This window comes from Tursiops truncatus, chromosome 12, assembly GCF_011762595.2.
Source record: "Tursiops truncatus isolate mTurTru1 chromosome 12, mTurTru1.mat.Y, whole genome shotgun sequence".
NCBI lineage: Eukaryota > Metazoa > Chordata > Mammalia > Artiodactyla > Delphinidae > Tursiops > Tursiops truncatus.
In genome coordinates this window covers 55032527-55046982 of record NC_047045.1, presented here as the reverse complement: position 1 = coordinate 55046982, position 14456 = coordinate 55032527, and the positions used below count along the sequence as shown (strand labels likewise).

The window sequence follows — 14456 nt, the reverse complement described above, 5'->3', positions numbered from 1 at the left end:
GGGCTCATGTGAGGATATAATGATATAAGGAATGTGATATTCAGGCTCTGCACACTCAGCAACTCTCATACTAATTCTTATTAGTGGATGGGAGCATAGGAGTCCCCATCTAATTCTTATTAGTGGATGGGAGCATAGGAGCCCAGTGCCCTGCTCTCCATCTCTTCTCTCGCAAAAGCTCTGGGCCACATTTATTGAGCATCTCTGGCAGGAGCTCATTATTCTCCTCACCTTCACCATCAGTGGTTGCTACTTTTTTACCAGAATTCATCTCAAACACAGCTGACTCAGTGCTGGAAAAGAAAGGCATTTTTATTCCTTCCCATTTTTTAAAATGAGGAAACCAAAGTCCACAGAAGTTACATGGTATGCCCAAAGTGCATACTTAAAAGAGAGTTTTGGGAAATATGTCCTTGGATATAATAACGTGTTTTTATATTAGCTCTCTGAGAAAGAGTTGATTTCCATTTTTCTGTTTGTAGTTTTCCATTTAGTTAATGATTAGGGTTTGAAGGTTGTCCTAAGAATGTGTGAGAAGAACTTCTACAGGGTCTACGCCATCATCCTTTTACCAGGCAGAACCAGTTCTATCCATTTCAGACTGATGGAAATAAATCCAATTTTAAAAGTGATCTAGATGGAACACTTACCAATTTCTTCTTGGGTGGACCGTTCCAGTGTTAAACTTTCCCTACTTTAAAGCCCTTTAAAAACAATTCTCCCTTGAATAAAGATGGAGGACAAATTACTTGCTGTATGGCCGAGTGATCATGTACCAAACTAAGCTTTAGTGTCAGAACCGAATTCCAGTTTCATCTTTGTCCTTTGCCACTTATGAGCTATGTGACCTTGAACAAGCTATCGAACATCTTTAAACCAGGAATTTTAATACCTACTCATAAGCTTACTCTGCACGTTAAATTAGGTCATACGTGTGAAGAACTTTACAGTATCTGGCTGAGAGTCAGAGCTCAATAAATGGCAGTGAGTACATATTAAGCCACATGCTCCTTCCAGGGAAGAGGTTTCATATTTACTACAGTCAGGGGAACTCAAACCATGAGAAAAACAAAACAAACAAAATGCACATTGTTGAAAATGACAGCCAAACAGTTGTATGCAGTGAGAACGTATAATTCTCTGAATAGTGATGACCACACTTTTTCTTTTTATATTCCCTTCTCTTTTGGTTTCCAGGATGTAATATTGTCCTAGTCTTTTCTCTGCCAAAGAATTTAAATGATTTGGAAAAAATGTACAGCATCTACTTCTCTGTCTTATTAAATCTTATTTACAAGAAAAAGGAGTTATTTTTGCAGGTGTCCCTTTTTGGTTGTTTTATTTACATAAAAATGATCTCCTGTCCGCTTCCCTTTTTTTTTTTCCCAAATGAGGAGGACAATGAAGATCTGAAATGCCAGCTGCAGTTCGTGAAGGAAGAAGCTGCTTTGATGAGAAAGAAAATGGCCAAGATTGATAAAGAAAAGGACAGATTCGAACACGAGCTCCAGAAGTACAGATCCTTTTATGGGGATCTGGACAGTCCTTTGCCTAAAGGAGAAGCCGGGGGGCCTCCCAGCACCAGAGAGGCTGAGCTCAAGCTGCGGCTGAGGCTGGTGGAGGAAGAAGCCAACATCCTCGGCAGAAAAATCGTCGAACTGGAGGTGGAGAACAGAGGCCTGAAGGCGGAACTGGATGACCTGAAGGGCGACGACTTTAACGGCTCGGCCAACCCCCTCCTGCGGGAGCAGAGCGAATCCCTGTCCGAGCTGCGGCAGCACCTGCAGCTGGTGGAAGACGAGACGGAGCTGCTGCGGAGGAACGTGGCCGACCTGGAGGAGCAGAACAAGCGCATCACGGCGGAGCTCAACAAGTACAAGTACAAGTCGGGCGGCCACGAGAGCGCGCGGCACCACGACAACGCCAAGACCGAGGCCCTGCAGGAGGAGCTGAAGGCGGCTCGCCTGCAGATCAACGAGCTCAGCGGCAAGGTCATGCAGCTGCAGTACGAGAACCGCGTGCTCATGTCCAACATGCAGCGCTACGACCTGGCCTCGCACCTGGGTATCCGCGGCAGCCCCCGCGACAGCGACGCCGAGAGCGATGCGGGCAAGAAGGAGAGCGACGACGACTCGCGGCCGCCACACCGCAAGCGCGAAGGGCCCATCGGCGGCGAGAGCGACTCGGAGGAGGTGCGCAACATCCGCTGCCTCACGCCCACCCGCTCCTTCTACCCCGCGCCCGGGCCCTGGCCCAAGAGCTTCTCAGACCGGCAGCAGATGAAGGACATCCGCTCGGAGGCCGAGCGCCTAGGCAAGACCATCGACCGGCTTATCGCTGACACCAGCACCATCATCACCGAGGCGCGCATCTACGTGGCCAATGGGGACCTGTTCGGACTGATGGACGAGGAGGACGATGGCAGCCGCATCCGCGAGCACGAGCTGCTCTACCGCATCAACGCGCAGATGAAGGCCTTCCGCAAGGAGCTGCAGACCTTCATCGACCGCCTTGAGGTGCCCAAGTCCACGGACGACGCCGGCGCCGAGGAGCCCATATCCGTGAGTCAGGTACAGTTCTGCCTATTGCGAGCCACGGCGATGGCGAGGCCGGTCCGCGGAGCCGCGGTCCCTGGAGGGGCGACTCCGCGCACCGACCTCCAAGCCCCGCTTTGGGGAAGTCCCAGCTCAGAGCCTCTCTGGGCTTGGAAGCCCCATGGCGCACTTGTTCTTTTACACTGTCCTTCTTCAGGCCTGAGGTTTTCGTAATCCAATCACTTAGCAACTATTCTCCCTCTGTTTTGCTTAAAAGGGAAATTTACCCGCCTCCCCCTCTCTCCACCCCCCACCCCCAGTTTTTGTGTAAAGATGAAAGGATTTCTAAAATATATGATTATTGAAGGTCGACATTTTCAATATTACTCTACTGATTCTAATAGATTGAGCTGCAAGAAGATTCCAAATAGAAATCTTCAATTGCTCATCTGTGGTTTTCAAGCCGAGATTCAAATTAAGCTTAAAATATTTTCAAATCACTAAATGATCAGGATTGATGCATAACTCCTGGAAAGAATGTAGAAACCAGAGGTAAAGAGAGATGATATTGTGTCTGGATCCCTACCAAGAGGAGCAAATAGGAGCCGCTGATGTACCTACCACACGTCGAAGTAACATGATCTTTATTTCTAGAGAAAATCACTGTCGGCTCTATAACGGAGAATCTCAGGACTGGGGAAGGAGTGTTATACCTTAGCTTTAAGGCAACACTAATTCAGAGAAATAGTAATAACTATTCCCGAACAGGGAAAACCAGCATTTTTCCTTCATCCTAATTGTAGAGGCACACCCGATGAGTTGGACTGATCTGCTCTAGCCAGGTATGGTGGCCAAAGACTGATGCATTTTGTCAGGGTTAAGCACGGAAGGGAGTTTATAAAACAAACAGGCAGTGCCACTCCTCTAGCAAGGCTGGTATCTTGTATCCGTTGGAGAACCCACGGAAGAACAACAGCATGCATGGCTTTTAAGACACGCAAGAGGGTTAAACTTAAAAATCAGTTTATACACAGAAGCATGATATTAGATTAACTGCCTGTTAGTCACAACTAGAAAAATTGCAACCCTATCGCTTATTTATCTCGCATGCTGCTTTGCTTTGCTATTTAAAAAACAAAAACAAACTTTTATAATAAAACTTGTTGAATTTCAAAATATTAAAGATTTTTTCCTCTATGTATTATATCACATAGCTGGTTTTTAGTTTTCTAGTTTCAGATTTTTGAATACTTTGAGTATGTGACTTTTCAATTATACTCTCAGGGTGAAGAGATAGAAATCAGAGTGAGAGAAAGTACTGTACATAATAGTAGGTTTTCAGACTTTGGAAATGTATATAAGGGAGGGTTCTCTATTGTAAGTTGAATGAATGCTTAGATTAGTTGATATAAACTTAAGTTTTAAAAATTATTATTAATGAATTCTTCTTTTTGTCTTTGCATTTACCTTCCCAGATGTTCCAGCCTATCATTTTACTTATTCTCATTCTTGTATTATTTTCATCACTTTCTTACACAACAATATTTAAACTTGTCTTCCTTTTTACACTGTTTTTTGTACTGTAAATCTCTCATCATTTACCATTCATTGTAGTATTTTCAGTTTGTTTGTTTTGTTCACCCTTCAAGACAAGAAGTAAAAGAAGTATAATTTCTGTAGTAACCAATGCTGTAAAAACACTGAAGACTGCTTGTTTCTTTAAAAAGACACATCTTACCACTACTAAATTCAATAAGAAGCCTGAGCATTAAATGTTTCAGGTAAGGGAGTAAGTATGACTTCTCTTTTTATAAATCATTTTAATTTTTACTTCTTTCTTTTACATCTTGATTTGCACTCTTCTTAAATCACTGTAAGAATGACTGTAAAAATTGCCTAGGTCTCTCAATTATTTCTCAGTATTTGACTACTATGATAATTCAAAAGCTGGACATTCACAAGTTGGTCACATCTTAGAAAATATATAGACTTATAAAGTACTTTTGCTAGGTTGCAACAGACTAACAGCATAATTTTGATAACCAATAAATACCAATGAAAATTATGGTGAACAAATGAAATGTGACCATCATGGGAACTAAACTATTTATTGTGATACTGATGGTGTTCTGTCTAAAAAGATGTGTTTGGAAGCATGAGAGTGGATTAGGCCTTAGTCCATTGAGAAAGTAATTATCTTCATCCTGCTACATTTGACCAGCTTCAACCATTCCAACCAAACCAACCACTTCTGCGTTTACCTGTTATACCTGGAGCCATAGATTGCCAGTCAAGTTTTTGCCTGGAGTCCTGTCCTCTATAATAGGTTACCACACAGAATTGCTTCTGGGGCAGGAAATATGCTAGAAATACAGTATATTAAATATTTTGAGTAGGGAAAAGAATAGTCATTCTGTAGAATTTCATTAAATCACAGTCCAAAGCCAGTAGCATAGTTCCAGTGGGAGTTGCTCTCTAGACAAACTTACTTTGATGAACCTCAACATTACCCTTTCTCCTCCTACCTAAAGTGGCCTGGATAGGTTTCCTGTACCCAGAAGGTCCTATTCTGTCAACCTGTCAATTGGCAATTTACAGAGTGGAAAGCTGGACTGCACTACTGTCACCAAGATTCAGAAATACTAGCACTCGTTGACGTCACAGACGTAGAGATACTTGTATGTTGGTTGGTGGATATGAAAATCTGTAGTAAAGTGAAGTATCTTGCCCTCAGCATAAAAAATAATATATGGAAAATCTTGGCTCTAATACAAAATTTGGTACTGGCAACAGTCTTTTGAGTCCTCATCCCCCAGCACGTCAGTTTCCCTTTGAGTATTAATTTAATAAAAAGAAAAACTACATAATAGTTTAAAATTTAGTTTATAATACCTGCTCTTAATCTCCATGGTTTTCAGTTTAATTTTGGTTTTCATTTTGTTTTGTTTTGAGGGGAGGAGAGACCGGGAGTGAGGAGTGGTTGACCAACAGTTCAAATCTGTCACCACATACTTGCGGCTTTTTGTCTTAGAGATTCAAGTGGCTAGATAGAACGTCATGACAAGAACAAATGAAATAACATAAATGCTATACTTAATTATTCAAGTGTTACATTTTAAAAATTTTCATCTTAGGAAAAGCAACCACTTTAAAAATCAAAAGTTGTCTGTTAGATCCTTGGTCAACCCCTAGACCACCATCTCAGAGGAACCATTTTGGCAATGGAAGTGGAACTGAAGGTAAATGTTTGAGGCTGAAATTTATCTGAAATATTGATTGCCTTGGGAGCCAGATACAGCCAGCTAAGCGATGACTCTCAGCTACCTATGGAGCATTTGGTAGCTTATGGAGGTGTTGCCAGTTCCAGTCACAATGACTGGAAGCTCATTGGCATTTAGAGGAAAGGGGTCAGAATTTCAAATAATTGTCCTGCCCAGATTCCTAACATTATCCCTGTGGGGAAGCATGGCATGCGGTGTGCTTGTTCACTTCAGAAGGATCGTGGATGTTCAGTACCCTGTGTGGCTTTAAGAAACTGGCTTTAGAATTGAAACTTTCTTTACCACAAGGAGAATCAAGAACTAAATATCTACATCAGTGGTTTTCAACCTTAGCCATGCATCAGAATTCCTGGCATGCTTTTAGAATTGAGACCCTACTTCACACTAATTGAAACTGAATGTATGAGCCCAAGCATTTATATATATATATTTTTTAACTCCCAAGAACTAATTCTTAAGATGTTTGAATTATCAAAAATATGTAGATACAGCTTATACCAAGGTTATATAGTAAACCATGTGATAATAGCTGTATAGAATCATCAGTTGTCTAGGTTTTAGTAGACCTTAAAGTTCCAGGCATTCATTGGATATCCACATCCTCTCTAAGGCATTTCCACCTTTGTCATATGGCCTTTGTCACAAGTCCTCTAATGACAAAGCAGTTCTCTTTCCACACTGGTGATAGTGTTAGAAAACTCCCCTTTAATTCATACAGGTGTTTAAAGCAAACAATATCAGAGAAGACGAGTAGGAATAATACATGACAGAAAGGAGAACCGAGGTCAATATTGTGTACGTGCAGGGTCACACACACACTTGGAGATACAGACACATGTGAATGCTGAATTAAAGCCTCAAGATGATCTCACACACACCCTAACAAACCACCACTTTGTCATTATACAGTCATCTCTGCTGCAAAGCTTCCCCATGTGATCCACAGAGAGGATATGGTGTCCCAGCAAGAATGATGGATGCCAACTGATTCTGCCCTCCAAACCCAGACGAGAAAGCATACCCAAAGAGATGTGAGAACGGAGCAAAAAGATAGAGCATGGATCCTTTGTCTACTTAACAAACATTTTTTTTTTTTGCGGTATGCGGGCCCCTCACTGTTATGGCCTCTCCCCTTGCAGAGCACAGGCTCCGGATGCGCAGGCTCAGCGGCCATGGCTCACGGGCCCAGCCGCTCCGCAGCATGTGGGATCTTCCTGGACCGGGGCACGAACCCGTGTCCCCTGCATCAGCAGGCGGACTCTCAACCACTGCGCCACCAGGAAAGCCCCTACTTAACAAACATTTTGAAGTGTCCCTATGTTAGGTATAGAGGAAATTGAGGTTCAGTTTCTACTTTTTCACAGCTTTCAATTGATTGATTGACCAGGACAGACATGTAAACAGCTAACTCTGACAGGTACTATTATTGAAGTGCAAGAAAAGGTTTGTGGTTGCAATTTATTGTTCATTGCATACCTGAGAGCATGTTAGATTTCCCTAAGAGAGCACAATAAAATCCCTAGGCATTCTTGGATGGAATAATACCATAAATCAATGCAGGGCTGGTACATATACCTCAACAATATCTTGTGACCTGGACAAGAAAGGAGATGCTAACCGAGGGATGGCTGGGCTAACCAAAACACCAGCCTTGCCCTCAGATCTCTTGTGAGGAATTAAAGTCATCCTGGCAACAAGGGTATTAATCTTAACTATGGCTTCCTAAGGCATTGACTTTAAAGAAGAATTTCATGACAATTTTGAATTCCATCCAGGCTCTTCATATATGCAACCCCAGTAAGATAATGATGAGGGGAAACAGGACAGACTTGGAGGCTCTTTCCAGCTGTGCTCTACCCACTGCAAAGCCGGCTTCTCAGTTTGTGCCTGTGTGTGTACACACACCTCTACACACTGTGGTGTACAATAGGAAATGCACCTAGTGTCAGAGAATTCAGACCTGCATCTATCTTAGGGGCCTGCTGGGGGCCGGTAGTTGGAAGGTGGTCTCAGCAGACTGCCAGCGGGCACAAGGTGACCTTGTCCCTTGCTTTCTTCTCCCTGGCACTTCAGGCTGTTGTGTGAGCACCAAGGATCTAGGGTGCATCTCTCCCTGACACCACAGGGCATAGTCACGGGAAGAAAAGTTAACAAAGATGGCACCCAAGACCTCAGAAAGAGAGTCCCCAATATCTCCTTCCCCTCCCCTTTGATCCTGTTCCTTGCATTATCTTTGTTGTATACAGCTAGCTCTAAAAGAGGAACACCCAGGCTTCTTTGTTCATGAAGAAAACAAAATCCTCCAATTATTGAGACAAGGAATCTTCTCATATTTGCCCCTTTGAATCTGTGCTATTTAAACATCACACTGAAAATAAGTTCAAACAAACAAAAAATTCCTTTGTGTGCACATTCTTGGGTGTAGGAAGGAGTGTCTTTGGTAATTTGGCCTGGATTTAAGGAAAAAAAATTCAATTGGCTACTTTTAAGCAGAACAGGCTCAAACTCATAAAACAAGGGAAAATCCAGTGCTCAGCCTGGAATGTGTATTGGCTTGCATTCTCCAGCCTTCATTTCAATCTGTGTGGTAGAGTGGGATGCGGTTATTTCATCAGTTGCCGTTGAAGTTTGGAATGTCAATTTGGTAGCTAAGCCTTAACTCTAAATATTCATGCAGTGTTGGTAGCTATATTCTTATAGAACCACAGCCCACTTTCCTCTGGTAGAGTCATGCTTTGGGTGAGGTGCTCTAATTGAATATAAGGGTTGAAGAGAAAGTGGTAGAGGGTAATATCAGAAAGTGGGAAAAGTTGACAGCACTTTTAGGAACAATTTTCAAGTAGAGTGCTGTTATCATCTCGCTTGATCAGAGAACAGGAGCAGCAAAGGCAACACTTGCCTGTTAAAAATAAGGAAAAATCTCCACCTTTCACTTTCCACTGTCAGACCAGGCTGTGATGTCTCAAAGAACCTCATCTTATCTTATGACTCAGATGTTTATGTTTACTAAGCTTAAATGTGACATTTCTTGATTATTCAATTTCATTGTTACAATTATAAAAGTTTTTTTAGTTCATAGTTATCTGAGTTTTCCTATAGCTAAATCAAATACCATGAAAATCCAACATCTGAAGATAAAATTGTAAGATTTTATAAATTCATAAAATTTACTATAAGAGTATATAATCAGTGGTGTTCAGCAGTTTTTCAGCCTTTCAAAAAATATTCATGTAACTGTTTTGACTTGTGGACGAGAATATTTCTTTGAATGTTGTCTAAACCAAAATTTCTGTTTAGGGTATTTCAAGTTCAGTTCATAATATTTTGCTTTTGTTTTGATTCTTTTTCTTTTAAATTATCAGAACATTTTCAGGCATATTAGGTAAATAATTTAAAAGTTTTATCTTGTACCAAGATAGATATTAAATAAACAGTATGTTGGAGGATTGCACTAATTGAGAAACTAGAGCCTTTCAGAAACGTTTAGAAGAGTTACTCATTTCACAAAATGGGAAGGGACCCTGAAGTATTGAGGAATTATATGACTATTTCAGGAGCTTTGTTATACTGCCGACTCCAAAGATGGAACTCTGGAAATCATTGATTCTGAAAAAGTGTCTTTACATGTTTTTTTTCTGTAGTCTCTTCTGAGTGTTTTGGGTTGAGCTGCTTATAAAATCTGTGTTAACAAGCAAGAGGCATGAGTGATCATCGAAGGCTGACAAACATTTGTTCCTTTCTGAGATTCTTCATAATGTACCTGTGAAGTCAGCAAGTCAGCTCTTTGAGTCCATGTTGAAAGTTCCTGCCTTAACCTACGTGTTTGAAAATTTAAAGAGACTGAGGGGCAGAGAGAAGCTCATCAGTTTGTCCACTTGCCTCAAATGGCTTAGTAAGGAAAGAGAATTTAAGAGCTTTTTAAAAAAAATATAGTGTCTTTTATTTGTTAATGTCAGAAAACTCAGTTTAGCATCTAGTTTGTAATTCCCTTCTTTTTCATGAACATGTGCGATTTTTGTACGATCCATTCCCTTTGTCATTCCCTCTGTATTATTAACTCCTGGACAGATAAAACAGACTTAGACTATTTAAATAGACATCCTATGTGTCAGCCTAGATCAGTTGTTTAGAACTTTGAAGGGGGGAGGGGATGGTGGTTAACATAATGAGTCAGCAAAATTAATTTATTCTGGATTTTGGAATCTGAGCTCCTTTACCCGAAAGCAAATGTGTATCTGCAGAAGCACCAGAACCACTGTATGGAAGGTCTTAGCATTATTCTACCTGCTTAGACTCCATGTAGTGGAAAAAGCCCCAGGAAAGCAGCCAGAGGAGGTAGTTGAAGGAAAATGAGGATCCCCCAGCAATGGACCTTCAAATCTTGGAGTGAGAAAGCTCTCCAGGAAGAGAAACTCATGCCTCTGGTCACACTTGTCACTTTCGAGGGAATGTGATTTATTCCCAAGTAGCTATTTGTTTGAAGTACTCATATTTGTGGAAAGTAGATGGATTAAAAACAGTAGGGTAGATGCAAAATAATTGGAAAAGAAAGAACGAAAGAATCTTACTGTGCAAAATATTTCAGTGGCAACGACAACAAAAGAATATAGTGTAAGGGCCAAGCATAGGCGTCAGGGCATTGTTAGAGTCCCTGTGGACTTAAAAAAGAGATCTTGGTGTAGAGAGTGGGTCCAGCTGTCTCTGCAGAAGTCCTCTGATTGGAGTGGACCCAAGGCTACACTGAAGTGTGACTGTGGGCCTCCCTTCCTGGACCCTCATCTCCAGATCCTTTACCGTAGCCTTCTCACATCATGATGCCATATTCCTTTGCACCTGGGCACCAAGACCTCTCACATTAGCACCTCAAAATCTAGCACCACTCATAACAGTTCCTCTTTTTGATCTTCCGTCTCTCTCCCTGCTCCACGGCCCACCGGGCTCTGCCGATCAAAGCTTACCTATATTGACTGTTCCTTCCAGCCCTTTTGTGTGTTAGCTGTTCCTTTTTTTCTTTTAGATGGGTTTGTAATCACAGCAACTGAGTTATCTAAACTTCAATTGGTTCCTCTTTAGAGTTTCTAGTTCCTTGTTACACTGCTCTGCACTTCTATCAATCATCTTTCTTACTCCTTTAGCATTTTTATTACCTCCTCTTTGAACTAGGGGTCTAGTAGTCTGGAGAGATGTTTCACTGTTTGTTGTTTCAGGGGATTTCTCTTGTTCTTTTAATTGGGAGTAGCAGCTCTCCTTTTCTGAGCAAAGTTGTGACTAGCCAGTAATCGCTTCCTTTGTCAATGGCATTTGATTAGACAATTACTAAAAATATAATGCTGTCTCCTATTTCTGGTAGAAGATATAGGTGGGGTAGCAACACCCTGGGATGGGGCAGGACGGGGAGAATACAGATCAGTTCCTTTGTCCTTCAAATTATACTCCCTAAATGGCCTCTCTCAGCCCTGCTTTCCTGCTAGAACTTCCTAACAGAAGTGACTCAGGGTGGCCCTCTTGTGGTGGAAAGGCATTCCCAAGGCCCTTTTCTGGAATGAAATGAGAGGTAGCCCTAGAACAGTTCCTGTATCACTTAGCTTTTGTTGTCATCATTATCAATATCTCCCAAGTAAAGAATCTGGAAATAATATAGTGAGATGCTAAAAACAAATTTGAAAACTGTAAGGAAGATCTGTCTCTAGTCTTAAATAGCTCACGTTTAAAAAATGTTTTATTGTTTTGTTTCTTCAAAATATAGACCAGTACTTTAAAAAATAAAATAAAACAGATAGTTTGAAACTGTTTCTTTTGAATATTTCTGTCATCTGGAAATGCCTGTACATAATCCCCATGACAGATTTGCTTGGCTAAAAAATCTGTTGACATGTCACCATCCCTCAGAATAGGAGAGACAGCCAGCATCCCGTGATTCTAAGGAAAAACATTCAGCACTGGGAAAATAGCACGTTAGCTGAAACACAACAACCTAAGCATGTAACTTCCATGGATAATAAATACTTTGTGTGTGACTCTCATCATTTTATAATCTAAAACAGATTCTGATAAGTGTCAACCTATTTCTTTTACTAACACAGAGTCCAAACTCTGTCATTCTAGGACTCAAATAACACAGGACCAAGTTTCACAGACTCAGCTGTAGAACTTTATAAAAATTAAGAAAACTGGGCCTCACCCCTGGATGGTCTAGTTCAGAAAGTGGAGGAAAGTTCCAGCTTTAGGAACTTTTAAATAATTCTTTGAGCGATTGCAGGGTGCAGCAAGGCCTGAGAGTAACACAACACGGAACTGTGGTCCCGTTGGTGGAACGCTATGGAGATGACCAGGAGAAGCACCCCACATTTGCTTATAAATTTGTTTCAAGGAATACTCAGGAAGTGGACAGTCATGCTGCAGGTCACATTTCAGGGATCTTCAGAGTTGATGGAGCTTGTTGAGATCAAAGATTTGTCTTATTCTTCTAACGGTCCTCAGGATCTAACGCTACAGCTGGCCCAGAGCTGGTGCTCACAAATATTTGTTAAGTGGAATGTTAATTGGAATGCCCAAGACCTCTACCTAAGAATGGAAGATCGTTTAATGTTCAAGAGAGTTCTGCTAAACAACTGAGATGTATCGTCAAGCGCTTTGAAAATTGTAAATGCCACATGTAATAGCTTCTTTTTTTTGGCTGTGTTGGGTCTTCGTTGCTGCACGGGCTTTCTCTAGTTGCAGCGAGCAGGGGCTACCCTTTGTTGCGGTGCGCGGGCTTCTCTGCAGTGGCTTCTCGTTGCGGAGCACGAGCCCTAGAACGCACGGGCGTAGTCGTTGTGGCACACGGACTTAGCTGCTCCGCGGCATGTGGGATCTTCCCGGACCAGGGATCAAACCCGTGTCCCCTACAGTGGCAGGCGATTCTTAACCACTGCGCCACCAGCGAAGTCCCCTAGCTTCTAAGTTATAATATGCTATAAGAATGAGTTCCATATTTCAAAGTAATCTCTTTTCCAATTTTTTCCATATCGTTTACAATGAAAATAGAAATACAATACCCCTTTAACTGGTAAATATGTTTAAAGAGTAAAAGAAGAAGGGGCTGAAAAACTATACAAGCAAGAAATCAGAAGCCACCCAGTGTAAAGAGATTAAATAAATAACTGCTTCGTGGTGCTTCAAGATCATCCTTCAGACAGAAAACTGTAAATTAAATGTGCAGTGGGATGCTAAAGGCAAAGTTGGTGCATTTATCCCTAGATTTTCTTCCATCACTAATTTAAAATTCTTTTGTCTTCGTATTCCGACCGAGGATTTACATTTTTGAAGGATACAAACCTCTTTAAATAAATGGCCATGAAGATAAATACTCTGTTATATGACTCCTATGTTATACTTGGAAGATGAAGTATTAGCTCCCTCATTTGGGACTTAGAAGAGAACTGAATTTAAGATTTAATAAAGCCAGAAATAAATGTCTCACGCCCCAAACTCTTATCCCTGGGTTCTATTCCCTTCCTTGAGCTCCTTGGAATTTTAAACTTTAAGGCACTCCTCCAAGAATTAGAAGACCTGGATTCTATTCCTGGCATTGCTAGTTAGTGCCTTTGTGACCTTGAGCAAATGGCTTAACATCAGGGCCTCTTTCCTCAGCTGTAAAATTAGAAGCGTGGCTAGATGATTTCAGGCGTTCTTTCTGGCTCTAAAATTCTGTAAGTCTGGAAACACCTGCTAGTGACATTTATGCACTCATTGCTCTTTCCCCCTTTCCAAAATGTTTTAGTTTGTGGCTTAATAGCATCATTTATATAGATCTTTTCAAACCCTTTCCAGGATTTTCTTTTTTTGTTTCTTGATAGCAGCTCGTGTTTCTGCATTTACTTTACATTAAGAATTGTTACATGCATTTCTTTACATATTTGTTATACACTGAAATAGGATTAGTATGACATCAGATATGAATGATTCCTCCAAATTCTCTCTAATATATAGAGCAATAATTTGAGTCACTTTCATATTTGAAGGTTTAAATATTTAAATGGATTAAAAGTGACCTGGATTGTGCAACAAATTGCATTTTTTTCCATAAGGCTTTCAGCCATTTGACACCTGCTTGAAAATGTCAGACGCTTCAAGATGTCTGAATATCACTATAGGGCTGGGTATACCAGCATCTGTTTTCAAAATCCATTCGTTTTATGTACATAACAGCAGGAACTTTTTAAAACAAAGCTTTCTTAGAAGTTTTTAGTGGAAAGGTTCAGAAATACCTGAGCTGAGTATTTATTGCCTTTGTATGCAGTCATCTAATTGCATTGCTTTATTTCTCTGGGGTATGAAATATAGCATGGAAATTTTAGCTAATATACATAAAAATTGTTCAACAGAAAGGGTTGGTAACTACAGTTAATGGTAGACTTGGGAGAAATTCTGTCAAAGTTTTTTGTGCCTAGTTTTTTATTCTATTTTTGATATAATTTGAGGTCAACTTTACCATGACAAGAAGCAGATGAAGCACCTGCAATAAATAATTACTGGGACATCCATGAAAAAGGGCATTGAAACAGGTACTATTGAGGGATAGTATAGAGGACAGCACAGCATAATTCCTCCTGTAATTAGCTACAGATTATCTGAAGTTCTGATGGGGTGTAGAAAACAG

General features: G+C 41.0%; 1 protein-coding gene across 8 annotated transcripts in view; it reads left to right on the top strand.

Annotated features, from left to right (window-relative positions):
* MTCL3 (MTCL family member 3) overlaps positions 1–9137 on the top strand; it is a 48867-nt gene extending 39730 nt beyond the window's left edge. For 2 of the 8 annotated variants that reach the window (XM_073789570.1, XM_073789569.1), the window contains exons 6-8: positions 1395–4323; positions 5669–5773; positions 6725–9137. In XM_073789570.1, coding sequence (XP_073645671.1) covers positions 1395–2768 — 1374 coding nt within the window. In that variant the 3' untranslated portion in view covers positions 2769–4323; positions 5669–5773; positions 6725–9137. The remainder of the gene's footprint in view (positions 1–1394; positions 4324–5668; positions 5774–6724) is intronic. The other 6 variants (XM_073789572.1, XM_073789574.1, XM_033867692.2 and 3 more) reach the window with 6 other exon arrangements.
* Positions 9138–14456: the final 5319 nt, after the last annotated feature.